Source organism: Oryctolagus cuniculus, chromosome X (assembly GCF_051225735.1).
Source record: "Oryctolagus cuniculus isolate XC-2025 breed Fujian yellow rabbit chromosome X, ASM5122573v1, whole genome shotgun sequence".
NCBI lineage: Eukaryota > Metazoa > Chordata > Mammalia > Lagomorpha > Leporidae > Oryctolagus > Oryctolagus cuniculus.
The window spans coordinates 132,312,752-132,339,584 of NC_142888.1; the positions used below are offsets into that span (position 1 = coordinate 132,312,752).

Here is a 26,833-nt window from a genome sequence, read left to right on the forward strand (position 1 = left end):
CCCAGCTTCAGAGTTCCCAGAGGGACTGGGAAGCACATATACAGGGGTCCCTAAGGGCAGGCGAGGAGACAGTAGGGTGTAGCCAGTGTGGAAGGAGCTTGGAAGTGGCTGATTCTAAATCAAGACTAAGAAAGCGTCAAGCACAGGGAATGGCTTCTAAGCAGAATTGAAAGCTATAAGGCAAACACTGTCAGCATGAAAACATTTCCTCAACAGGAGAAAAAATACCTTGAATTTACTATGATCTTCACCAGGAAGCAGCTGGTACGATACACACCTTCATTCCCCCGGATTGGAAGAAGCAGGGCCCAGAACTTGTGTTTGCAGTGTGTGTGTGTGCTGCGGGGTGGGTCGGGGCTAGTGGTCGTAGTGCAGAGAGGGATCAAATGCAATGGACATCCTGAGACGCGGCCAAGCTGCTGCCCCATCTTTCAGGCTCCCTCCACCTTTGGACCCCTTGCTCAGGTTGTGCTGCCTTTTCCCTCCAATCACTTGAGCCACCACCACCTCCTGGGGTCTGCACCAAGCACTCCAGTATAGCACAGAGGTGCCCACTCAGAGTCCCAACCAGTAGGTCAGACGCCCACGCCTCCGCTTTTCTGATGGAGTCAATAGAGAGAATTAGAATACTCCCCAATGTGTAGTCAGGGAAAGTCTCACTGCGGGAAACCTTTCTTTCAGCTACTTGGGTCTGGGAAGTCTGTGTTTACTGCCTCAGGGTGTAAAGTGTGGTCATTGGGAGTTGTGATCAAAATATTAACATGACACTACTTTATGCGGCCTCCCTCTAGGAAGTGACATTTCAACTAAATCTGAAGCTACCAGGAAATGGACATGCAGAAGAGGAAGACCGAGTCTGGCAGCGCCAGGGTGTGGCTGTGCCCACTAGGCTCGCAGACACTTGGCTGTTTGGCTGCACCCCAGTGCACACCCCCAGGCTTTGGGACTGTGCCTATGTGTGCTCCTGGACTGCACTACCTCCCTGCTGCCCGTCACGCCTGGCCTCTGCTACGGGCCAAAGCAGTGGCAGCCAGGATGCTTGGTCACCACAGGACTCAGGTGTTGGCAGTGCAGCCCATGTAGGGCTATTGGTGCCTTAGGGTTGGCCTGTAGCCCCTCACCGCCAGACTGGGGACTGTGATTTGGTGGCACCCTGGTAGAAGGTGGCCTTGGAGCTGGGCCTTTGCAGCTGGGGGAGCACCTGGCTCCCCTAAACTCGGCCATCCTGGGTGGTTGTGCTTGAGCCTAGACGTGGGTGCAGCAGACCCCCTGTCCCCAGCCCTGGCCCCGCCCGGCTCTGGCGGCCCTGACTCGGTGGTGAGCTCATCGGGGGTGGGGGCGGGGGTGGGGGTGGGGATGGGGGCGGCGTCGCCAAGCTGCCGGGGAGATCGTGCTCGTGGCGCGCCCCCGCACACTTCCCCCTCCCCTCCGCCCCCTGGCTCCTGGGCGATTTTACCAATTAAGGCTTTCTCGGCCGGGCCGGGCCGGGCCGGGCGCGGGGCGGGCGCGGGGCGGGGGTGAGGCCAACAAGAAGGCGGGCAGCGACGGCCCATTCGCGTGGAGGCGCGCGGCGCACAGCGGACGCCAGCTGAGCCCAGAGGCACCCGGCGTGGGCGCGAAGGTGAGCCGGGCGCCACCCGGCGGTCGCCGCCCGCCCGCAGAGAGAGCAGGTGAGGACTTCGCGGACCGGCTTCGCGCGCGAGAAGGTCACTGCTCTGCTCGCGGGCTGGGGGCCCGGGTGGTCAAGGCAGGCGGAGAAGCTCGAGAACGCTGGCGCCGGCGCGCACCCAGATCCGGGCCAAGTAGAGCTGGGGCGCGTGAGCGCGGTAGCGGCGCCCCTGGTGTCTGGGAGTGGGTGTCCTGTCCTGTGGTTGCCTTTCCTAGATTACCCATGAGCCTGCGTTTGTGCCCGAGAAATCTGGGAGTTCAAGGCCATGGGAGTCTCTAAGAGCGAGAGCGTTAGAGAGCGAGAGCGAGCTTTTGTCAGGAGCTGGGTTCACACACAAGTACCCATGAGCCTACCACTGCACGCCTGTCTGGGAAAGAAGAGCCAGAGACCAGGAACTTGTGTGGGCTGCGGGTGACTGGCCAGTAGGAAGGGCGCTTGGAAGCCAGTGTGCGTGTGTGCTGGGATGGAGATGGTGCAAGTCCACAGCGCACCAGCTGCTTTGGGCACAAAGGGAGCTGGCTCCCCACCCCTTTCTTGTACTGCTTGGGGGTGGGGGCATTGGGTGTGGCCAGAGCAGGCTCCCTCCCAGGTTGACTGTGAGTGGGAGGTTCAGCGCCGCCTCGTCCCCAGGTCCCCGGGAAGAGTAGGTGAGAGCGGCTGGCAGGCCGGTTTCTGCGTGCTCCAGGACGCAGTCGGGGTGCGAGCTCAGGATGCAGCCAGGGTGGGAGCTCAGGAAGCGAGCGCATCAACCTAGCGCCTGCGCTCGGCCTGCCAGCACAGGTCTCTTCTCACCTCACCGGTCTGCAGGTTCCTTCCCTCCTAGCGCCCCCTGGCTTCGCAGGCCTACAGAGGGCTCCTTAAGGATCCCAGCGGAACAGCCCCCGGGCTTTGGGCTTTAGCTCCTTGTGGGAGGGCCTGGCCTGGGGTCTGAGGGCTGGGGGTGGGGTGGTGGGCGGAGTATGACTAACATCCAAGAATCGACTCCAAATAAGGGAAAATATGAAAGAGCTGGATTTTGGCTTCCTGAAACGGACTGATCAGGGGGCTTTGGGATGGGGCGACATCTGGTGGTGATACTGTGTGCCCTCCTAGGGACAAGAACCCTTTGCACTCATTCCTTATTTGCCTGAAATGGGGAGAACGCAAGGCTAGAAGCTGGGACACCTAACTTCTGTCTTCCTTTCTACTGGAGCTGACTACTGGTTACTTACTCTGACTCAGTTTCCCTGATCTTTAGATTAAAGAATGAACCTAGATGGCCCGGCCCAATGGCACTCGGTGGAGAGAGACTCGATTCTGGATGTATTTCCACCCCTGGGTACTTGGTTTCTAGGGGCACCGGGACAACTCTAAGCATGAGTTGAGTGGGGCCTGGCAGGGCAGGATCTGTGAGTTCTCCTTCACAGCTCTGCCTCCCACCTCCTCCCCGGCTTCCAGGCACCCTGGTTCTGTACTGGTGTGTCTGAAAGCAGCCAGGAGAGGAGTGGGCCTCGGCACTGGGAAAATAGTGCCATTTGGCCCCTACCACCCCGCTGGAGGGGAAAGCTAGTGGGGTTACAAGCAGCTCAATGCGAGTGTGCTGGGGGCAACCCCACTGCTGGCAGTGTACACAGCCAAAGGCCACAGGAGAGTCAGCCATATTTGGGCATGACATGCTGGCCAACCCAGGGCCTCCTTTTCCCACTGGTCTTTAGCAGATACATGAATCCTTGCTAGAATTGAACAGCAGGGACAGAGACCTCCCGTTCTGGAAAAAGACATCAGGCAACATTCTGGAGAGAAGTACACATGACTGAGGGCAGGAGTCCGTTCTGGGGAAGAAACCGTCAGTGCAGAAGGTGACAGTGCACCGTCTCCAGCAAATTCATTATGAGTGAATTCCTACCCACTGCTCTGGGACTCAGCCCAGGCTCCTAAGCAACCCTTGAAGCCTTTTGTGTTTCACCCCCTTCAGTCCTGTAGTCCCCATGTCCTGGGGTCCACTCTACACCTGCCGTTGCACCTGAAGCCCGCCAAGACCCGGGTGCTCACAGCCTGCCAAGGCTTAAGGAAACTCCTGAGTAGGCCCCTCTAGATCTGAAAGGCGACTTCCCTCTGCCCCCTGCCTGGTCACTGGGCTCAGGGCCATTCCGACTGGAGCCCCCTTCCCTTCCACCCAGTACCCCGGGTTGACAGTAGGGTGGGCTGGGAGGGCACACTCCCTCTCCGAAGCGCGCTCTGCCCGTGCCCGCTGGAACGGCCCGCCGGGCCCCTTCGAAGGCTGTTTGCTCCAGGAGTGCCCGCGTCCTCCTGGCCCAGTGCCCCATTTCCTCCCGGGTGGAGGGCGGGAGGAGCAAGGGAAGGAGGGAGGGAGGCGATGGGAACCGATGGGCGCAGGTGCGCAGGCGAGGGCCGGTGCAGGTCAGCGAGGCCGGCCTGGGCCAGGGGGTCCGCGTAGCGCACCCAAAGCGTAGGCAGCAGTGGCTGGCCCGAGAGCGGCGCTGTGCAAAGGGTGGCTCCTTCCCGCTGCTGCGGGAGAACCCTCGGCCTGGGATCCCGGGAAAAGGGGGACGACGAGTGCAGGCGCAGGGATGGGGCGGGACCCCACTGACTTAGGGAGTCGAGCCGCCTCACCCCACCCCCCTCCCCCCGTGGGAGCTTCAGAGGAAGGAAAGTCCCTCGTAAAGGCGTGCCGGCTAGAGGCGAAGCGGTCCTAGACCAGATACGGCTTAGCCTATCCTCCCTCTGGGGCGCGTTTTCTGCAGCGTTGGCGAGAGGCTGCGGGCCCCGGGTCCATCCTTGCCCCCTTAGGGGCCCAAAGACCTTTCCTAGAGCCCAGGGGTCGGGTTGCCGCAGCGGGAGCTGGGGGCCCAGTCGGGGCATTCCAACGGGCGGGGCGGGGCGGAGCGGGCGCTACCCAAGGCTCCACCCCACGGCCCCGCCCCACAGGAGCCCCGCCCCGTGGCTCCACCCTCCGCCCGCATTTAAAGGGCTCGCTCTCTCCACAGCGCAACCTCTGCTCTCTGCCTCCCCTCGCACGCGTCGAGGTGCCTGCAACTTTAATTAAAGGGCCGTCCCCTCGCCGAGGCTGCAGCACCGCCCCTCGGCTCCTCGCGCCTCAAAATGAGTAGCTCCCACTCCCGGTCCGGCCAGAGCGCGGCGGGCGCGGCTCCGGGTGGCGCCGACACGCGGGACGCTGAGATGCCGGCCACCGAGAAGGACCTGGCGGAGGACGCGCCGTGGAAGAAGATCCAACAGAACACATTCACGCGCTGGTGCAACGAGCACCTCAAGTGCGTGAGCAAGCGCATCGCCAACCTGCAGACGGACCTGAGCGACGGGCTGCGGCTCATCGCGCTGCTGGAGGTACTCAGCCAGAAAAAGATGCACCGCAAGCACAACCAGCGGCCCACCTTCCGCCAGATGCAGCTGGAAAACGTGTCGGTGGCGCTCGAGTTCTTGGACCGCGAGAGCATCAAGCTCGTGTCCATCGGTGAGGGCGCGGGTCGCCCCCGGGAGCCGCGCGGGCAGGGGCGGGGGTTCCGTACGTCTTCCCATCCCCCCCCGGAGAACCCCTCCCAGTCCCCCCTCCCAGGCTCCGCGCAGCCCCCCGGGCCTCCCAGCTCCCGCGCGGGCCTCGAGAACAAAGGCGCGCGGGCTGGCCGGCGGGGCGTGCGAACCGCTACGCGCCCCCGCCCGCTGCGTCCCGGCTGGCCCGCGCCCAGGCTGAGCTCACATCCTCCGCAGGCCGCGCCCCCACCGCTGCGCCCACGGTGCGAGAGAGCCCGGCGGCGGGGGGCGGGGGGAGGGCCGGCACTGGCCTAGCTCCGAGGAGGGGGAGGCCCGGCCCTCTCCCCCACAGCGGTTTATAGATAGGGCCCTCTGTGTTCCAAAATGGGAGTCCCATTGTCTAGGACTCTCTGCTACTTCTGTCCCTGCAAGACTGACTCTCCCCCGCCATGGGAGATGGCCCCAGCCCCCGGGTTAGGTCTTCCCTGGAATTGGGGGCCCAGAGAGCAGCACAGCTAGCGGAGCCGTTGCTGAAGTGAGCCAGGCACGGCTGAGTGAAGGACCTGGCTTGTACAAGTGCGCACACCCGCTGTGCTGTTCCTCTCGGGCCAGCTTCTCACTTCCACTTAGGCCTTGGTTTTCTGCACTGGGCTCACTGCCAGCCTACTAGCAGTGTCACTGGACTAGCGAAGCTGCCGCTGCCCAGGCCTGCCGCAGCATCCCAGCCTTTCTGAAATGGGCAGCCTGGGGGCGCGCACCAGAACTGGTGGCTTGGGTGGGATGGGGACCAAGAAGAGCAGAAAGGGGATGGCCCTGGAATTGGTCCTTGCTGAGCCCAAGAAAGTGAGGGACCAAGACCACTGAGAGGCAACTCAGCGCGCAGGCCCTAGAGCGCCGCTTCCCTCTGGAATGCCAGTCAAGGCGGAGGGCCCCACCCCCCCACCCCCCAGCCTCAGTCTAGCCAAGCTGAGTCATTTCTGAGTCCTGGGTGGGGGGCAACCGGATGTGGGGAGGCGGGCCACACCCCAGCTCTTTGGGGGGGATCTCCTCCCTCCTCCAGTCTCCCCTCCTTCTTGTGAGCTGGCTGGAGCAGGCCTAGTTCCCAGAGCTTTGCCATATAAGGCAAAAAAATGTTGGAAAGCAGCAGTGATTAGGGGAGGGAGGGGGCCAGCTGGCCCTGGGGCTAGGGAAAGGGGGTGGGATGGGGCGGGACCATCTAACCAGGCAGTCTCCCAGCCCTGGGCCCTGGTCCTTCCCTCCCTCTTTTGGGAGGGGGTTGGGGCCGGCACAGGCTGGCCTAATATGGACCAGGGGGAGGGCCTGGCCCCACCTACCGGGGCTGGTGGGTCCAGCCTGGCTCTGGTCCCGGAAAGCCCTCGTGCCTGGTGGGAAGCCGTGGCTGGCCTTGCTCCTTGGTCCTCACTGATTCGCCCTCCACGCCCTCCCAGCATTTGGGGACGGTGAAAGGTGGTAGCTTGCGGTGCCGGGGTGGGAGGGCCACTGTGCTCTGAGGGGCTCAGCTGGTCTTCCAGGCACTGCTGGCAGGAGTAGGAGACCACCTGCCACGGACGGCCCTGTCGATGTGTCCTCTCCTCACCCACAGCCCCCTCTGTTGACTCATCAGACAAGCATTTTCTCTGATTACAGGGGAGGCTTGCATGGTTTCCAAAGATGAGCTCTTAGAAAGCCTGCCCCACCCTAAGCCACCCACCCTTGAAGCTGACACCTGGAGGTGGCCTTGGGTGGGGCCCAGAAGCTATAGGGGTTGCCATGGTGATGGGGGGTACAGGGTACCTCCCCTAACCACTTCCTTTGTGGTGAGCATGGTGGTTGCCCAAGGCCTAGGGGGCCCGTTAGGTGACGAGTTGGGTGGCTGGTGAGTGGCCCAGTGAGAGGCCCCACCCAAGGCTTCAGCTACCTGAACTGAACTCCCAAGCAGGTCCCAGGTTGCCCTCCCAGGCTCACTCAACAGCTTCCTCTGTCTGGGCAAGGGGTCCTCTCACAATGTCTCCTGCCCGTCACCCCGGCAGTCTCTGATGGTCTGAGTGAGTCAGGGCCGTGGAGCCCAACCGCTGGATTCCCTGGGCTCTCAGCTCCTCCCCTGAGCCGGGCCTGAGTCCTGGTGGGCAAGAAAGTGAGGAGGGTGGGGCTCGCACCCCGCCGCCCAGAGTCCTTGCCCAATGCCTCCACTTCCCCTGCCTCATGCTCCACCCACCCCTCCTTGGAGCAGCAGTTGGATTTCCCAATCTTCTGTGCCAACCTGGCCTTCCTCTTGCTCAGCCCTGACCCACACAGGGCTGGGCCGGGCTGCTCTTCCCGGGTCCTGGAAGCCCCTGGAGATGGCCCCGTCGCAGCGGTTGTGAGGCATCCGGGGCTGCCATTCTCCAGGCTCCCCCAGGCCCTGTGTGCAGGCTGGGTCTGTCTGCTGCTCTTCTGGCCCCCTGGGCTTCTGGCGCGGTGCTGCCATCCATCCTGTGCCCGTGGGTGTCTCCCCTTCCCCCAGCCAGTCTCCTCCAGCTCAGCACTCCCTCCTGCCCCCCACCCGTGCTGCTGACTGGGGCCCCTGCCTGCCCAGTGCCACCGTGGCTTTGCCTTACAGACAGCAAGGCCATCGTGGATGGGAACCTGAAGCTGATCTTGGGTCTCATCTGGACCCTCATCCTGCACTATTCCATCTCCATGCCCATGTGGGACGAGGAGGAGGACGAGGAGGCCAAGAAGCAGACCCCCAAGCAGAGGCTGCTGGGCTGGATCCAGAACAAGCTGCCCCAGCTGCCCATCACCAACTTCAGTCGGGACTGGCAGAGCGGCCGGGCCCTGGGCGCCCTTGTAGACAGCTGTGCCCCAGGTGACGGGGGTGGCAGTGGGGGGGGGGGGGCTTGGGCCAGGGCTGTCTGTGCGTGCAGCTCCCAGCCTCACCGTCTTCCTCGTGCCACAGGCCTGTGTCCTGACTGGGACTCGTGGGATGCCAGCAAGCCTGTGAACAATGCGCGCGAGGCCATGCAGCAGGCCGACGACTGGCTGGGCATCCCGCAGGTACGCCCCCGCCAGGCCCGACGCTGCTGGGACCACGTTCCTGGTGGCGAGAGGCTCGGAAGGCCGATGGCTCCTGTGTTCTGCCGCGACAGGTGATCACCCCGGAGGAGATCGTGGACCCCAATGTGGATGAGCACTCTGTCATGACCTACCTGTCCCAGTTCCCCAAGGCCAAGCTGAAGCCAGGGGCTCCTCTGCGGCCCAAACTGAACCCCAAGAAAGCCCGAGCCTATGGACCAGGTGAGGGAGCCGACGTCCTCCCCATGGGACAGTGTGCTCTTGGGACCTGGAGGCCCCAGGGCACTTGGGGTCACACCATAGCTGGGTGATTGAATGCCACCCAAGCCTCAGACGGGAGTGGGTCAGGGCCGCTCAGCTCCGGTCACTTGATGAGAGCGCACAAGCCTGCAGGGGGGGAGGGCTCGGCACCAGCTGTCCTGTAACTGGAGACAAAGCAGGGACCTGAAAGCCAGCACACATGAGCGCGCCACCCTGCGCAGTCTCGCCAACAGGCACAGGCCTGTCCCAGTGCAGGCACACAGTGGGCTGGGTCTCCAGCAGGCGGGGGCGCATCCTGAGGGGCCGGGGGCTGGGCCACCTGCCTTCGAGTCCAGGGCTGGGCCCTTATAGCTAGACTGCGACTTGCTTACGTTCCCCGGGCAGGCATCGAGCCCACAGGCAATATGGTCAAGAAGCGTGCCGAGTTCACTGTGGAGACCAGAAGTGCTGGCCAGGGCGAGGTGTTGGTGTACGTCGAGGACCCAGCTGGACACCAGGAGGAGGTGGGGAAGTGGCTGGCAGAGGAGGGCTCTGTGGGACGCCGCTCTTAGCAAAGGCTTACGGGCTCCTTCCTGCCGCAGGCCAAGGTGACTGCGAACAATGACAAGAACCGTACCTTTTCTGTCTGGTATGTCCCCGAGGTGACGGGGACTCATAAGGTGAGCCCTTGGCTGCCGGGGAGGCTGGTGGCATGGGCAGCAGCTGCAGGGACCGGACCCCGACCTCATGGCCAACTCCTCCTGGGAACAGGTCACTGTGCTCTTTGCGGGCCAGCATATCGCCAAGAGCCCCTTTGAGGTGTATGTGGACAAATCGCAGGGTGATGCCAGCAAAGTGACTGCCCAGGGCCCTGGCCTGGAGCCCACGGGCAACATTGCCAACAAGACCACCTACTTTGAGATCTTCACGGCAGGTGAGGGCAGCTGCGGGAGGCCTGGCCCGTCTAGGGCAGGAGGGGAGGGCTGTGCTGGAGCCCAGGAGCTGAACCTGTGCCTTTGTGGCAGGCGCTGGCACGGGGGAGGTAGAGGTGGTGATCCAGGACCCTGCAGGACACAAGGGCACGGTGGAGCCGCAGCTGGAGGCCCGGGGCGACAGCACATACCGCTGCAGCTACCAACCCACGATGGAGGGCGTGCACACAGTGCACGTCACTTTTGCTGGGGTGCCCATCCCTCGCAGCCCTTACACTGTCACAGTTGGCCAAGGTAGGCCTGCGCCTGACTGCCCCCGCGCTTGCTGTTGCAGCCTGGGCCCACGTGGGAGGAGAGGGAGCCGCCTGGGGCTGGCGCCACGCCCAGCTCCTGCCCAGACACTCTGGTCTCTGAGCTTCCGCTGTCTGGGACGCGCTGTCTTTCCTCATCCGCTGGGGCCTTCTTCCTCCTCCTCCTCTTCTCGCCTCTCTCCTCTCCATGCTCTCACCTTCGGAAGAGCTCGCTCCAGCTGTCTAGAAACCTGCTGCTCTCTGCTCTGCCCACAGGGTCAACGGTACTTGCATCCCTCTTCCTCTTGGAGGGGAGGGCCGGGTGGGCTGTGGGCTGGTGAAGCAGGTTTGGGGGGAGGCCACTGCCTGGCCTTGGTCACGGGCCCTGGGGTCCTGGTCCATCCTAGTTCTTTCTTGCATGTCCCTTGCCAGCATATCGGGCCTCCAGTCTCGATGGCCTGGCCCTGTGGGAGGAAGGGAGGGGGCACCCAGCCCCAGCTCACAGCAGCTCAGCCAGCTCCTCTGCCCTCAGCCTGTAACCCAGGAGCCTGCCGGGCCGTTGGCCGAGGCCTTCAGCCCAAGGGTGTGCGGGTGAAGGAGACTGCTGACTTCAAGGTCTACACGAAGGGTGCTGGCAGTGGGGAGCTGAAAGTCACCGTGAAGGGCCCCAGTAAGTTGCCTTGGGGCTGCTGTGGGTGGTGGCAGCCCCTGGGGTTGCCACCGGGCAGGCCTCAGGCCCTTCTGTCTCGGCAGAGGGTGAGGAGCGGGTGAAGCAGAAGGACCTGGGCGACGGTGTGTACGGCTTCGAGTACTACCCCACTGTCCCCGGCACATACACGGTCACCATCACATGGGGCGGCCAGAACATCGGGCGCAGGTGAGGCTCCGGGCATGTCCTTCTCTCTCTGTTTGCACCCTCCCTCTCCTGTCTTCCCAGTTCATGAGAGGGGCCGACGTGTCCCTCTGTAGGCCAGCTGCCCTCAGCACTGCCCTGTGTGCTTTCCTATTCGCAGTCCCTTCGAGGTGAAGGTGGGCACCGAGTGTGGCAATCAGAAGGTGCGGGCCTGGGGCCCCGGGCTGGAGGGCGGTGTCGTTGGCAAGTCCGCAGACTTCGTGGTGGAGGCCATTGGGGACGATGTGGGCACCCTGGGTAAGTTGGAAGCTGTGGTACAGGCCCCTGGGGGCAGAGGGTGGCAAGGCAGCCCACCGCAAGGTGCCAAGGTGCTGATGGGACTGGTGGCTGTTGTCAGGCTTCTCGGTGGAAGGTCCATCGCAGGCCAAGATCGAATGTGATGACAAGGGCGACGGCTCCTGTGACGTGCGCTACTGGCCGCAGGAGGCCGGCGAGTACGCTGTTCACGTGCTGTGCAACAGTGAGGACATCCGCCTCAGCCCCTTCATGGCTGACATCCGCGACGCGCCCCAGGACTTCCACCCAGACAGGGTAAAGGGCACGCCTGTGGCCTGACTCATGGCCTCCTTCTGCTTTGGCTTGGGGATCGAGTGAGGGTGACTTGGTCCCCTGAGATCTGGGCTGTCTCACCAGGTGAAGGCACGTGGGCCTGGACTAGAGAAGACGGGAGTGGCTGTCAACAAGCCAGCAGAGTTCACGGTGGATGCCAAGCTCGGTGGGAAGGCCCCGCTCCGGGTCCAAGTGCAGGTGGGGTGCCCCCTCTGTTGGGGACAGGGCAAACAGGCCCCCAGATCTGGGCGCTGACCAGCAGGCTGCCTGCCTCTGCCTGCCTTGCAGGACAACGAGGGCTGCCCTGTGGAAGCAACAGTCAAGGACAATGGCAACGGCACTTACAGCTGCTCCTACACACCCAGGAAGCCGGTGAAGCACACGGCCATGGTGTCCTGGGGAGGTGTCAGCATCCCCAACAGCCCCTTCCGGGTGAGCTGGCCCTCCGTGGGCCCTTTGCCCATTTCCCCAGAGCCCTCACCTTGCTTCTCTGACAACAGTAGTGACAGAAAGTTCAGACAGCATAGTTGAGCCACTTGAAGTGGCCTTCACCACACTCAGAGTGTACACCATTGCTGCAACCCAAGGCGAGGATCCTTGCACCATCCCTGGAAGAAACTCTCCACCCTGCTGACTCCCCTCTCGCTCAGCCCCTCACAGCTGCTACCCTGTGTGTCATGTTGATGCATATTGGTTGTAGCTGGATAAGTATTTCATCCCTTCCTATGGCTGGCCAGTAGGGTGGCACTGTATTTTGTTTGCCCATTGATCTGCTGATAAACTTCCGAGGTGTTTTTTGCCTTTGGGCTCAGTAGTGTGTGTGGAGCAAGTGTTTAGTGGGCCTGGGTCTTGGTTCTCTTGGGTAGTTGCTTAAGGAGGGTGGGGTCACAGGGCCAGGCTCCAGGCAAGACAGCCGCACCACTCTGTCTGCCAGCAGTGGCTGAGGAAGCTAGCCTCTGTTTCTTCTGCAAGCCGCTCAGGCCCTTGTACTCGCCCCTGTGCCCTGCAGGTGAATGTGGGAGCTGGCAGCCACCCAAACAAGGTCAAGGTGTATGGCCCAGGAGTGGCCAAGACAGGGCTCAAGGCCCACGAGCCCACCTACTTTACTGTGGACTGCACAGAGGCAGGCCAGGGTAAGGCCTGGCTGGCCCTGGGTGGCAGGGCAGGTGGGTGGGTTGCTCCCACAAGGTACCAGTCTCTGTTGTGCACCTGTCACAGGAGATGTCAGCATTGGCATCAAGTGTGCCCCTGGAGTGGTGGGCCCTGCAGAGGCCGACATTGACTTTGACATCATCCGCAATGACAATGACACCTTCACAGTCAAGTACACGCCCCGTGGGGCTGGCAGTTACACCATCATGGTCCTTTTTGCTGACCAGGTGGGTACTGTTGTTCCTAGCCCCAAGACTCCTGGGTGTTGGGGTGCTGCTCTCTTCTCAGCCCTTCTCTTCCTGCCATCTGCAGGCCACACCCACCAGCCCCATCCGAGTCAAAGTGGAACCCTCCCACGATGCCAGCAAGGTGAAGGCTGAGGGCCCTGGCCTTAGTCGCACCGGTGAGGATAAGTACCCTGTGGGAGGTCAGGAGGCATCAAGTTGGGGAGCTCGGAGCAGGGTTCCCTTACATGATCACTGCGTCTCCTCAGGTATTGAGCTTGGCAAGCCCACTCATTTCACGGTCAATGCCAAAGCTGCTGGCAAAGGCAAACTAGATGTGCAGTTCTCAGGGCTGGCCAAGGGGGATGCAGTGCGAGATGTGGACATCATCGACCATCACGACAACACCTACACAGTCAAGTACACGCCTGTGCAGCAGGTAGCCACCTTGACCCCCTGCGGCCATAGCTCTGCACTACACTCATGCGTCTGTGGGCCTCCTTGCACAGTGGGCTAAGCAGGCTGCTCCAGGGGAGGCTTCCTGCCTGCTCTCGTTTCTCCCCTGAGAGTGGGCAAGAGGCCTGGGGTGGGCGGTGGGAGTGGTGAGCAAAATCTGCATCTCTGCCTCCCTCCCAGGGCCCAGTCGGTGTCAATGTCACTTATGGAGGGGATCCCATCCCAAAGAGCCCCTTTTCGGTGGGAGTGTCTCCAAGCCTGGACCTCAGCAAGATCAAGGTGTCTGGCCTGGGAGAGAGTAAGTGCCTGGGACCCTTGTGGAAGTCACCCAAGATCCCTTTCCCCCACCCCACCTGGGGCTCATCCACAGGGCTGCTGGAGCTGGGTATCAGAGCTCTCTCCTTCCCTCCTTTCATCATTTTGCCAGAGGTGGACGTGGGCAAAGACCAGGAGTTCACAGTCAAGTCGAAGGGGGCCGGTGGCCAAGGCAAGGTGGCATCCAAGATCGTGGGCCCCTCGGGCACTGCAGTGCCCTGCAAGGTGGAGCCAGGCCTGGGGGCGGACAACAGCGTGGTGCGCTTTGTTCCCCGTGAGGAGGGGCCCTACGAAGTGGAGGTGACCTATGACGGTGTGCCTGTGCCTGGCAGCCCCTTTCCTCTGGAAGCCGTGGCCCCTACCAAACCCAGCAAGGTAAATAGGGTGTGACGGGTGCTAAGGGTAGAGCTGCTGTGCTCTCTGAGGGCCCAGGAGGGCGTCCTGCTGCTCCAGATTTGTCTTCACCCCTTCTCCTTTTTGTACTCATGACTGATGCGTGGGCTGGCTAATGGGGGCAAAAGGAGGGAGATGGAGGGGTCAGGCTGGAGGTAGCATGGCCTCAGCTCCTGACCCCCTCTTTCCTCAGGTGAAGGCTTTTGGGCCAGGGCTACAGGGGGGCAGTGCTGGCTCCCCAGCCCGCTTCACCATCGATACCAAGGGTGCCGGCACAGGGGGCCTGGGCCTGACGGTGGAGGGCCCCTGCGAGGCACAGCTCGAGTGCCTGGACAATGGGGACGGCACATGCTCCGTGTCCTATGTGCCCACTGAGCCTGGTGACTACAACATCAACATCCTCTTCGCCGACACCCACATCCCTGGCTCCCCATTCAAGGCCCATGTGGTTCCCTGCTTCGATGCATCCAAGGTCAAGTGCTCGGGCCCTGGGCTGGAGCGAGCCACTGCTGGTGAGGTGGGACAGTTCCACGTGGACTGTTCGAGTGCAGGCAGTGCGGAGCTGACCATTGAGATCTGCTCTGAGGCAGGGCTGCCGGCCGAGGTATACATCCAAGACCACGGCGACGGCACGCACACCATCACCTACATTCCTCTCTGCCCGGGGGCCTACACTGTCACCATCAAGTACGGCGGCCAGCCTGTGCCCAACTTTCCCAGCAAGCTGCAGGTGGAGCCTGCAGTGGACACCTCAGGTGTCCAGTGCTATGGGCCTGGCATTGAGGGCCAAGGTGAGGACCCTGCCCTGTGACACACGGTGGGGGTAGAGGGTAGGGGCCAGGGGTCAGGGCCCCTAAAGCCCCATGTCTCCTGCCTGTGTGCCACTGTAGGTGTCTTCCGGGAGGCCACCACCGAGTTCAGTGTGGATGCCCGGGCTCTGACCCAGACTGGAGGGCCACACGTCAAGGCCCGTGTGGCCAACCCCTCAGGCAACCTGACGGAGACCTACGTGCAGGACTGTGGAGACGGCACATACAAAGTGGAGTACACACCTTATGAGGAGGGTACGCACAGGCTGCCTCGGATGGGTGTGGGGGGAGCCAGCGCAGGCTCCTCCTGACCTGGCCTGCCCTCCCCCAGGACTGCACTCTGTAGATGTGACCTATGCTGGCAGCCCTGTGCCCAGCAGCCCCTTCCAGGTGCCTGTGACCGAGGGCTGTGACCCGTCCCGGGTGCGTGTCCACGGGCCGGGCATCCAAAGTGGAACCACCAACAAGCCCAACAAGTTCACCGTGGAAACCAGGTAAGCCAACCACCAGGGACGCAGAGGAGAGCCATGGGCTCAAGACCCTCAGAGAGTGACGGGCTGTCTGTTGGGACCAGGGGAGCTGGCACAGGTGGCCTGGGCCTGGCTGTCGAAGGGCCCTCTGAGGCCAAGATGTCCTGCATGGACAACAAGGACGGCAGCTGCTCAGTGGAGTACATCCCCTATGAGGCCGGCACCTACAGCCTTAATGTCACCTATGGTGGCCACCAAGTGCCAGGTGAGAAGGCAGTGGTCAAGATGGCGGGGACTGCCCGATTTCCCCACGCTGTCTTACGCAGCTGCTGTCCCTTTGCCCAACCCCCAGGAAGTCCCTTCAAGGTCCCTGTGCATGACGTGACAGATGCATCCAAGGTGAAGTGCTCTGGGCCTGGCCTGAGCCCAGGCATGGTCCGTGCCAACCTTCCTCAGTCCTTCCAGGTGGACACAAGCAAGGCTGGGGTGGCGCCACTGCAGGTCAAAGTGCAGGGGCCCAAAGGTGAGTGCTCACCTACCCGGCAGCCAGGGACTCAGCAGGGGGAAGGAACATGGAGGCCCAGCATATGCAGAGTGGAGTCAGGTGTGTGGGCAGGTGGAGTGGGAGACCCTCGGGTTGACAGAGGAGAGCTGGTGGGGAGAGCAGGAGGAGGCAGGACAGATGGGGTAGGAGGGAGGGACAGCAAGGGTCCAAAGTGGCAACCAGAGTGGTGTCTCATGCCACAGGGGTTTGGGGCCGTCCTTGTGGATGGGCAGCGACAAGAGGAGGTCTAGGCCTGGTGCCCTGACCGGGTCAGTGTGGTGGGGGTGGGGGTAGGGGCCCAGGGGGCTGGCTGAGGTTGTGTCCCTTGGACTGGGGTCAGGCCTGGTGGAGCCAGTGGATGTGGTGGACAACGCCGATGGCACCCAGACTGTCAACTACGTGCCCAGCCGAGAAGGGCCCTACAGCATCTCAGTGCTGTATGGGGAAGAGGAGGTGCCCCGGAGGTGAGTCAGGGCCCACCACCCATGGGGAGGGGTCCAGGCTGGATGTCCAGAGCCTGTCTGACCTCTCGCAACACCCTGGCTCCACAGCCCCTTCAAGGTCAAGGTGCTGCCTACACATGATGCCAGCAAGGTGAAGGCCAGTGGCCCTGGACTCAACACCACTGGTGTACCCGCCAGCCTACCTGTGGAGTTCACCATTGATGCAAAGGATGCTGGGGAGGGCCTGCTGGCTGTCCAGATCACGGTGAGCTCACTGGCCTCACAAGCTGGACTGTAGCATGGTGCAGGCAGAGGAGAGGCCAGGCTGGGTCTCCCTAGGGAGTCATCCCAGGGAAGGCAGGGCCGGCCAGCTTCTGCTTTGCCACCATCATGACTACCTGAGGCTGATGCTGGCGGGCACAGGCCTCGTGGAGCACACACCCTCTGCTAACACTGAGGACCTTCCCAAGGCCTCTGGTGCTGCACTTCCCCTCCTGTGCCATTCTCACTGGGAAGATACGAGGAGATCTCCCAGCTGAGCTCCCCTGAGTGCTGGGGCAGACCCTGGTCTCAGGGTGGGAGCCCACAGGGGTCGTGGCAGGGGATTTGGGTAAGGGAGCATGGGCCCAGGGGCCCTGGCCCTGTCTGTCGGCACATGGAGCAGTGTTGAATACTTCTGCAGTTCCATCTAGACTGCCCATGGGGAAGTAAGGATGATGCTGGGTGCAAACAGCCTTTTGGGGCCATAGCTGCTGAGAGGCCTGGAGGCTGTCCCTGTAGCAGTGGTACTTGGCATCCATTCGGGAGGGTGGCTTACCTGGGCCCGGGCCAACACTTCCACGTGCTCTGCCGTGCAGGACCCTGAAGGCAAGCCCAAGAAGACACACATCCAAGACAACCACGATGGAACGTACACAGTGGCCTATGTGCCAGATGTGACGGGCCGCTACACCATCCTCATCAAGTATGGTGGTGATGAGATCCCCTTCTCCCCATACCGTGTCCGGGCCGTGCCCACCGGGGATGCCAGCAAGTGCACGGTCACAGGTGAGCCAGCCCGCCAGCGGCCGCTGTGGCGCTCGGCACGGGGCTTAGGTGTGCCTGTGTGCAAGGGCTCGCTGCTTGGGGCGGCGTGTGGGAGTGGGGGCCGCCCCCTTGAGTGACTCACCTGACCTTTCTCCTTGCTCTCTGCCCTCTCACCTCAGTGTCAATCGGAGGTCACGGGCTAGGTAAGCTGCTTGCTGGGGCCACTCCCAACGCCCCTCCTGCCCAGAGGGCAGCTTCCTTTCCTCTTCCGGTGCTGATTCCCAGGAGAGTTCCAGCTGCAGCTCCAAGCAGGGACAGAGTGGGTGGGGGGGCTGTGCAAGACAAGGCCATGGGCTGGAGGGTTAGGGCCCAGGGAGGCTTCCGGAGCTAAGCATGAACACTCCGGCCCTTCCCCTCTCTGGGCCTCCGTTTCCCCACTGGAGAACTCGGGTTGCAGCTGAGAGCTTTGGGGTGAGGTGCATCCTGAGAGGCACCCCACTTGGGGACTTTGGGGTCTGGGGATCTTGGCACTCTGGGCAAGTACCCAGGGATAGGCAGTGGGCCCTTCCTTCTCACAAGGGCTCCTGCTTGGATTAAGGGGACAAGGGGAGTCCCTAGCTCCGGCCAGATCCGCAGACTCCCATCCCTACCTCCCAGGGGCCTGAGTCCCGGGCCGGGGGAGGTGCATGAGCGGGTGGGGCTGGCTGGTAGTGCAGTAGCGCCAGCGTCGACTGCTTGGGTGGCCAGCATGGCGGGGCCCAGCCCAGCCTAGAGCCCCAAAGTGCACTGTGTTGCCCGTCTCCCTCCTTCCCTTCCTCTCCTGTCCCCCTAGCAGTGACGTTATTCAGGCCATCCCCTGGCAGGCACAGAAGTTTGCCTGCCCCAGCCAGGGGCACCTCTAAGAGGGGAGAATGACTTGAGGGCCTCTAGAGGCTGTAGGCCGGCCACTCAGGCAGGGTGGCCAGGGAGCAGGTTAGAGGGAGGCTAGGGTTTTGGAGCGGGGCTAGACAGCCTTGTAGAGTAGACTTTGGGATCGGGGGAGACCTGGTGCATGTGCAGGACTCAGACTAGGGGGTAGGGGAGAGGTTTGCATTAGCCTTAGTTTACGTGGCCCATGTGTGCAGTGTGGAGGCAGGGAGCCCAGCTCAGGGGCTGAAGTCACTTTTGGGTAAGCTGGACGGGTGGCTTGGGCCAGGCCAGTGGCCATGGGATTTCAGGTGGGAGCCCAGCCAGGACAGGGTACTTGGAGAATAGAGTAGCTAAGACCTGCTGATGGGCTGGGAAAGGTGGGAATCGGGGGTAGTTGTGAGGCTGGAGCCCTAGCCATGAGCTGGGTGGTGTGGGGTGCAGGTGAGTGAGGCCTCCCAGGGCAGCAGATAGCCAGCTGTAGAGCCCAGGAGACCCACCTGGGCTGTGGTCAGTCAGCATAGTGCCTAAGCAGGGGGAAGAACCCTTGGCCAGTAGGGGGACTTGGTGGCAGACTGGCCAGGGGTGCCCCCTGAACTTGACCCTCAAGCAAGTTTGGTGCTCCTGGCTGCTTCCTTGGCAGGAGGCCAGGCTACAGGGGTGCTCTCGCTGCCAGGCCTCACAGCCCACAGCTCCCCAAGCCTCCACAGCTGAGCCCCAGATCATAACGTCACTGTACCTCCCCTTTCCTCGGGCACTCTGGGGCCCTAGAGGCTATTCAGCTTCTCTGCCCTTGCAACCCAGTGGTGGTGGCTGTGGCTTGGGCCTCCTGTCCCTGTCCCCCTGGGTGCTGCCACTGCTCTGCCAAACCTGCTGTGCTGCACTGCCTGGGTGCTAACCTGGCTGCCTCCCGCCTCCCTGCTCCCGCCTGCGCCGGGCTGCCTCTCACAGTGAGCCGCTGGTTGAGCGAGCATTCTCAGTTGTCAGGAGACTCCAGTTTCACCTCCAGGCCTGGAGGGGGGTAGGAAGGCAAGTGTCACGTCCCCCCACGCTGCAGCAGGACTCTGCCTCACCGCGTCCACACAGCACTGGGGGCCAGGGCTGGGCCACAGGGGGTCCAGGCAGCCGTGGGCCTGGCTAGAGCGCTGCTGTTTGTCAGCACGGGCCACGATGCCAGTGAGGCCAAGTGGGGCAAGGGAGGGAGGTGGCGGTAGATGCTCATGCCGAGATGGGCCCTTCCTTCTCTTCCTGGGCACCCGAGTGCCCCCGGTCAGGCCTCTCAGGTGTCAGGGCTTGAGGTGGTCAGGAGAAGCCTTCCTGTCTTCTGAGAAAGCACTCGCCATCCCAGCTGAGGGTGGGGCGGGAGGCCTGGCTGTGCTTGGTGGTGGCGTTGAGGCCTGGGGGGCAGCCGGAAGACAGGAGCAGCCCAAGCGCAGAGCTCACGTGCTGGCCTCCCTTCGGGGACCTGCCCTGCCCTATCAGGTGCTGGCATCGGCCCCACCATCCAGATCGGGGAGGAGACGGTGATCACCGTGGACACAAAAGCGGCAGGCAAAGGCAAAGTGACCTGCACGGTGTGCACCCCTGATGGCTCAGAGGTGGACGTGGATGTGGTTGAGAACGAGGACGGCACCTTTGACATCTTCTACACAGCCCCGCAGCCAGGCAAATATGTAATCTGTGTGCGCTTTGGTGGCGAACATGTGCCCAACAGCCCCTTCCAAGTGACGGTAAGGAGGGCCCGGGGGCAGGATGCAGGGGGCTCTTGACAGGTCCAGCCTGGCCCGTCCCCCAGGGCCCCGCTGCGACAACAGACTCTCCAGCTCCCGCTCTGCTCCACAGGCTCTGGCTGGGGAACAGCCCGCGGCACAGCCCCCGTTACGGCCTCAGCAGCTGGCCCCACAGTACACCTATGCCCAGGGTGGCCAGCAGACCTGGGTACGGCAGGGCTCACCACCTCGCGGATCGCCCGGCCCAAAGAGATGTTCAGGGCTGGTGGGCAGGGAGTCCCATGGGCCCCGGCCGCTCTGCCACCTGCGAGGAGGGACCCCCACGTGCCCCCACAGCCACTTACCTGGGCCCCGTGTCTCCATGCAGGCCCCAGAGAGGCCCCTGGTGGGTGTCAACGGGCTGGACGTGACCAGCCTGAGGCCCTTTGACCTCGTCATCCCCTTCACCATCAAGAAGGGCGAGATCACCGGTGAGCGTGAGGCGGGAAGGAGCGCGGGAGCCCGGGCGGCCGGGGCGAGCCACTGGGCGGCCCTGACCCAGCTCCGCTGCCCCGCTGCCCCGCAGGGGAGGTCCGCATGCCCTCAGGCAAGGTGGCACAGCCCTCCATCACTGACAACAAGGACGGCACCGTGACCGTGCGCTATGCGCCCAGCGAGGCTGGCCTGCACGAGATGGACATCCGCTACGACAACATGCACATCCCAGGTGGGCCACCCTGCCTCTGGCCGGCCGCTGCCACCGCCATCTCGCAGAGAGGTGGGGGTGGAGGCACATGAGGCTGCCGTTTGACACGGCCCCCTTCCCGCCTCAGGGAGCCCCCTGCAGTTCTACGTGGATTACGTCAACTGCGGCCACGTCACTGCCTACGGGCCCGGCCTCAGTCACGGAGTGGTCAACAAGCCCGCCACGTTCACCGTCAACACCAAAGACGCGGGAGAAGGTGAGCGGCGCGTGCTGGGCATCCGGGACCTCCCCACTGGGGCGGCTGAGGGCTGAACGTGGGCGGGGTCCCTAACGGGGTAGCCCCGCCTGCCGGCCCCGCCCCGCCCCACCAGCGGGGCTCCTCCTCAGCAGGCGTGGCGGCGTGTCCCCGGGCACGGTGCCCACCCTCACCCGCACCTCTGGCCAGGGGGCTTGTCGCTGGCCATCGAGGGGCCTTCCAAAGCGGAAATCAGCTGTACGGACAACCAGGACGGGACGTGCAGCGTCTCCTACCTGCCCGTGCTGCCCGGCGACTACAGCATCCTGGTCAAGTACAACGAGCAGCACATCCCAGGCAGCCCCTTCACCGCCAGGGTCACAGGTGGGTGGCACTGGGAGCGGGGGTGGGCGTGCTCTCCCCTTGCGGCCCGACGCGCGGTGACGGATGGCCGCCCCCCGCCGCCCCCGCAGGTGACGACTCCATGCGGATGTCCCACCTGAAGGTGGGCTCTGCGGCCGACATCCCCATCAACATCTCGGAGACGGACCTCAGCCTGTTGACGGCCACCGTGGTGCCGCCCTCGGGCAGGGAGGAGCCCTGCCTGCTGAAGCGGCTGCGGAACGGCCACGTGGGTGAGAGGCTGAGGGGACTGCGGAGGAAGAGCGGCTGTGTGGGCGGGCGTGGGTGGGGGTGTCCGCGCCCGCCCCCGCTGACAGCCCCGCCCCGTGCCCAGGGATCTCATTCGTGCCCAAGGAGACAGGGGAGCACCTGGTGCACGTGAAGAAGAACGGGCAGCACGTGGCAAGCAGCCCCATCCCGGTGGTGATCAGCCAGTCGGAGATCGGGGATGCCAGCCGCGTGCGCGTGTCCGGCCAGGGCCTCCACGAGGGCCGCACCTTTGAGCCCGCGGAGTTTATCATCGACACTCGAGACGCAGGTAGGTGGCGGAGGCGGGCCCGCGGGGGCGGGGGACGTGGGTGGCGCTGGGCAGCCTGGCTCAGGGCTGTCCATCGCCCAGGCTACGGGGGGCTCAGCCTGTCCATCGAGGGTCCCAGCAAGGTGGACATCAACACGGAAGACCTGGAAGACGGCACGTGTAGGGTCACCTACTGCCCCACGGAACCCGGCAATTACATCATCAACATCAAGTTCGCTGACCAGCATGTGCCTGGTAGGTGTGGTGACAGTGCAGCCCCGCCCTCCCCCCAGCCCTACCGCACCCGGGTGTAACCCGCGCGGGGCATGGGCCGCACTCTCTCCCTGCAGGCAGCCCCTTCTCCGTGAAAGTGACAGGCGAGGGCCGGGTGAAAGAGAGCATCACACGCAGGCGGCGGGCCCCCTCGGTGGCCAACGTTGGCAGTCACTGCGACCTCAGCCTCAAGATCCCTGGTAGGGGCTGTGGGGAGCCAGGGAGGGCTGCTGGGAGCAGGTGGGGGCACAGACCTCCTACCCACCGGGCCACCTCCTCCCTGCAGAAATCAGCATCCAGGACATGACCGCACAGGTGACCAGCCCCTCGGGCAAGAGCCACGAGGCCGAGATCGTGGAAGGCGAGAACCACACCTACTGTATCCGCTTTGTGCCTGCTGAGATGGGCACGCACACAGTCAGTGTCAAGTACAAGGGCCAGCACGTGCCTGGAAGCCCCTTCCAGTTCACCGTGGGGCCCCTGGGGGAAGGAGGAGCCCACAAGGTTCGTGCTGGGGGCCCTGGCCTGGAGAGGGCTGAAGCCGGAGTGCCAGGTAGGCCCGCTTGCCCACCCAGCTCTTGCTCTTCTGGGTGCCCGGGGGCAGTGGGGGGGAGGCTGCCGGCAGCCACGCCATCGGGGCCATGGCGAGGGGCTGAGGGCAGAGGCGCAACCCTCCAGGAGGAAATACCGCTCTCCACAGCCGAATTCAGCATCTGGACCAGGGAAGCTGGCGCCGGGGGCCTGGCCATCGCCGTCGAGGGCCCCAGCAAGGCCGAGATCTCCTTTGAGGACCGCAAGGACGGCTCATGTGGTGTGGCCTACGTGGTCCAGGAGCCAGGTACCGGGGGCCTGGCCGGGGCTGGAGCAGGTCCTCAGGGAGGGAGCCGGGGTTGTCTTCCCCACCACCCTGGGGCCCCCACCACCCTCCACCTGCCTCGAAGCCTCAGAACGCCCCGCCCCGGGCTGTTGGTGGGGCAGGCAGGAGGCCCAGCCTCCGAGGAGCCAGACCTCCCATCGTGCCTGGCCTGGGCTGGCCCAGGATAGCCTCGTGTCCTCTCCCTGCCAGGTGACTACGAGGTGTCGGTCAAGTTCAACGAGGAGCACATCCCTGACAGTCCTTTCGTGGTGCCTGTGGCTTCTCCGTCCGGCGATGCCCGCCGCCTTACTGTTTCTAGTCTTCAGGTGAGGCACTGAGAGAAACTGGCCACCTGGGGCTCCTGGGCCCGGCCAGACCAGAGGCACCGCGAAGCACAGGCCAGGGTTCTGTGCCCAGTAACCCAGCCGGCCCAGCTCTGGGCCCCGGGCCCCTGCTCTGGCCGGGTCCAACCCGCACTTGGGGTTGGCAGGAAGCACCCTGCCCACCGCGTGGAGTTTTTCTCGTGTCTCAGGTCTAAAGGCTTTGAACAGGAGCCTGTGCCCCTTGAGCACCAGGGCTGAGGTTTAAAGAGGGAAAGCCTGCCAGGGTGGGGCCACTGTCCTTCCAGCTGTGGGGGCCCTGTGACTTCAGGGGTCTGGGCGGTGGGGGAGGGGGAGGGGTAGCGTGGTGGGGGAACCTATGTCTGAAGCTTGCTGCCCCTAGCATATCAGTGGCTCTCCCTCTTTAAACCAAGTTGGACGCCAGATGGGTAAGTGTGAGCCCTGGGGCCTCCCAACTCTGGGGCCATGTACCGGCCCCGTGCCCGGTCCCCGCCACCCCATCTAACCTCGTCTGCTGTGCTTCCAGGAGTCAGGGCTAAAGGTCAACCAGCCAGCCTCTTTTGCAGTCAGCCTGAACGGGGCCAAGGGGGCGATTGATGCCAAGGTGCACAGCCCCTCGGGAGCCCTGGAGGAGTGCTATGTCACAGAGATTGACCAAGGTGAGGCCCTGTCCCTGTCCGGCCACCCGGCCACCTACCTGCACGGGCCCCAGCGGGGGCAGCGGGCCTCCCCAAAGCCCGGCCAGCCGGCTGGAAGCAGGCTGAGAGTACGTGAGGAAGGTACAGACTTTCTGTTGGCGCCCAGCACGGGGCCCCCCGACGGCTGCAGGGCCCCCTCGATCAGGGGACAGGGGAGCCCTCCCCGACCGGTGGCCCAAGGCCTCGGCCATGAGCTCGCCAGCCACGGCCACTGGGAAGAAGGCCTTTCGTGGGGCAGCGCGACGCGGTGTGTCTGCAGAGGGACGGCCCCCAGTGTAGCCACAGGGCTGCCGGGCCCTTCGCCAGGCGCATGGCACCTGCAGTAGGCTCAAGCACACCAGTGTCACCGCGCAGTCCTGCCCCTTGCCGGCTGCCTGACCCGAAGCAAGTTCCGGCCCGTCCATGAGCCCCGGTTCACGGGCGGGGAGTGTGGCACTCACGGTAGCCGTTCAGGGGAGGCCGGCCGTGAGATGAGGCGGCTGTTTGGCCGGTGGACGATTTCCGTGCCTCTGAGCCTCGATGGCAGGCTGCTTGGGTGTCTAGAGCCTCCGCCCTCAGCCTTCTGCAGGTGTGTGCTGCCGGGTGTGGGCGCCCAGCAGGGCCCCAGAGGAAGCGGAGGGGACGCGGGCTAAGGGTGTGGGGGGAGGACGGGGCAGGCCAGGACCGAGGCTGTCCTCTCGGAGGCTACATGCTGGTGACAGAACCCCCAGGCCCGCAGCGTGCCCTTCTGCTCCTCAGATAAGTATGCCGTGCGCTTCATCCCACGGGAGAATGGGATCTACCTGATTGACGTCAAGTTCAACGGCACCCACATCCCTGGAAGCCCCTTCAAGATCCGAGTGGGGGAGCCTGGGCACGGAGGGGACCCAGGCATGGTGTCCGCCTACGGAGCGGGCCTGGAAGGCGGCGTCACAGGTGGGTCCTCGGCTGCAGCTCTGGGCGTGGCTGAGGCTGCCAGGGCCGAGCTCCCGGCGACGTCTGGGGTGGACGGCCGGGGTGGGGGGACAGCACAGGCCCGGCAGCTGGGGGCGGGACAGGACGGGGTCACCAGGCCGGGCCGGCTCTGCCTGACCTCCCGTGCTCACAGGGAGCCCGGCTGAGTTTATTGTGAACACGACCAACGCGGGAGCCGGTGCCCTCTCGGTGACCATCGACGGGCCCTCCAAGGTGAAGATGGATTGCCAGGAGTGCCCCGAGGGCTACCGCGTCACCTACACTCCCATGGCGCCCGGCAGCTACCTCATCTCCATCAAGTACGGCGGGCCCTACCACATTGGGGGCAGCCCCTTCAAGGCCAAAGTCACAGGTGAGCCTACGGCCAGGCTGCTGGTGGCCACCCGACGCCAGGCGCTCGCACCCCCTCTCAGCCCCACCCGCTGTGCCCTGCAGGCCCCCGTCTCGTCAGCAACCACAGCCTCCACGAGACGTCCTCAGTGTTTGTGGACTCCCTGACCAAGGCCACGGGCGCCCCCCAGCACGCCGCCGCGGGCCCAGGCCTTGCCGATGCCAGCAAAGTGGTGGCCAAGGGCCTGGGGCTGAGCAAGGCCTACGCAGGCCAGAAGAGCAGCTTCACGGTGGACTGCAGCAAAGCAGGTGGGCAGCTGGGGCCGCCCCGGCCTCCCCGAGGACACGGGACGGCCAGCCCCGGGCCCCCGCCTTCTCTACCCTCAGGAGAGGAAAGGGCTGGCCGGGAGCAGCGGCTGGAGCGGCCCCTGCCACTCAGGCAGGGAGGGAGACGGGGAGGAGGGCTGGGCGCGGTCAGCAGCGGGGCCCGTGACCGAGGCCCGTCCCTACCTCAGGCAACAACATGCTGCTGGTCGGGGTTCACGGCCCGAGGACGCCCTGCGAGGAGATCCTGGTGAAGCACGTGGGCAGCCGGCTCTACAGCGTCTCCTACCTGCTCAAGGACAAGGGGGAGTACACGCTGGTGGTCAAGTGGGGCGACGAGCACATCCCGGGCAGCCCCTACCGCGTCCTGGTGCCCTGAGCCCGGTGCCCCCGCCGGCCAGCGCCGCCAGGACGAGAAGTGCCCCCACCCACGCCTGCTCTCCTGCCCGAGCAGCCCCCGGCCCCTCCCCCAGGCTCTCCCCGTCCCCCCGCCCAGCCCTCCGGCCTGCCCCGGCCACCCTGTCACTGCAGTGGCCCCTGCCCCGCGCTGCGCTCACCTGCCTCCCCGGCTGGCCTCTTGGCTTTCACTTGGGCAGAGGGAGCCGATCGGTGGCGCCGCCTGTCTTCTTGGGTTCCGGGAGGGGAGGGCGTAGGGGTCCTGGCCACGACCGCCCACTAGTCTTCTTCCCCAGCCAAGAGGAATAAAGTTTTGCTTCCATTCTCCCATGCGTGGCTGTGGCTTTCTTGGAGCCGGCGGCTGGGAAGGGGCTTGGGCCAAGGCCAACCTGCCAAGCGCGCCAGCAGGGCAGGCGTGTGGCCCGGCCCAGGCTGCTGGGTCTCTGTGTGGCCCCTCCTGGTGCCCAGGACCTCCTGCTCCTGCACAGCCCCTGACTCCAGGAAGCCCTGTCTGCCTGCATGGAGACCCAGGTAGAGGGCAGAGCTGGAGCACCCCCAGAGAGAGGCCTAGGGAGAGAACAGGCTGCTGGGGGCCGGGGGCTGGGTGCTGGGCAGGGTGGGGACGGGGAAGGCTCCCTGCTGGAGTTGAAGACCTGTGGGGCCCCCTGAGCAGTCCCTGGACTCATAGCAGGCTGTGGGCCTGTCCCAGACGCTCAGAAGGGGCAGTCGTGAGGCCCCTGCCCCAAGGGGCTGGCTGTGGGGCTCATGGCCCCAGTGAACCAGTGACAAAGGACCCACTCTGGGGAAGCAGCCTCATCCCTCCCCCTCCACTCTCTCTCTCTCTCTCTCTCTCTCTGTCTCTCTCTCACAGACACACACACGCACACACACACACGCACGCACACGCACACAGCAGGAGGCCCTCGGCCCAACCCCCTCTTGCCTTCAGTGCACGGGGGCCCTCAGCCCCTGGCTCAACAGCCGCCTCTGCTTGCCCTGCCACGGGCTCCCACTCCCGCTCAGGCCACCTCCTGCCCTGAGAATGCACCCCAGATGCACAATGGCCAAGTCCTCCTGCAGGCAGGAGCCAGGAATCAGGGTTCCGGGCTCCAAGGTCGGCTCTGGGGTCAGCTCCTCCTCCTCCTCCCCCGCAGCCGGCCCCCTCGTCATGCCCCTTGCAGCCTTGGGTGGTCAGGAGCTGCACAGAGCAGGGGACAG

The 26,833-nt window shown here is 64.2% G+C and overlaps 1 protein-coding gene across 3 annotated transcripts; it reads left to right on the forward strand.

Annotated features, from left to right (window-relative positions):
- The first annotated feature begins 1,519 nt into the window (after positions 1–1,519).
- Positions 1,520–25,940, forward strand: FLNA (filamin A). Of its 3 annotated transcripts, XM_089323673.1 has the most exons (48): positions 1,529–1,670; positions 4,657–5,141; positions 7,758–8,006; positions 8,097–8,194; positions 8,287–8,434; positions 8,858–8,976; positions 9,055–9,132; positions 9,224–9,386; positions 9,478–9,678; positions 10,207–10,344; positions 10,428–10,551; positions 10,688–10,824; positions 10,925–11,118; positions 11,221–11,334; positions 11,425–11,568; positions 12,146–12,269; positions 12,355–12,515; positions 12,601–12,691; positions 12,782–12,951; positions 13,149–13,266; positions 13,396–13,658; positions 13,870–14,467; positions 14,567–14,740; positions 14,817–14,979; positions 15,060–15,220; positions 15,308–15,478; positions 15,840–15,963; positions 16,051–16,207; positions 16,800–16,989; positions 17,148–17,171; positions 19,357–19,604; positions 19,717–19,812; positions 19,972–20,074; positions 20,170–20,310; positions 20,417–20,545; positions 20,735–20,908; positions 20,998–21,159; positions 21,261–21,464; positions 21,546–21,698; positions 21,794–21,916; positions 22,003–22,269; positions 22,417–22,554; positions 22,783–22,898; positions 23,440–23,572; positions 24,350–24,526; positions 24,699–24,917; positions 25,001–25,204; positions 25,411–25,940. In XM_089323673.1, the coding sequence occupies exons 2-48, from the start codon at positions 4,772–4,774 to the stop codon at positions 25,596–25,598; spliced, it is 7,941 nt and encodes a 2,646-aa protein (XP_089179799.1). In that variant the 5' UTR covers positions 1,529–1,670; positions 4,657–4,771; the 3' UTR covers positions 25,599–25,940.
- The last annotated feature ends 893 nt before the right edge of the window (positions 25,941–26,833 follow it).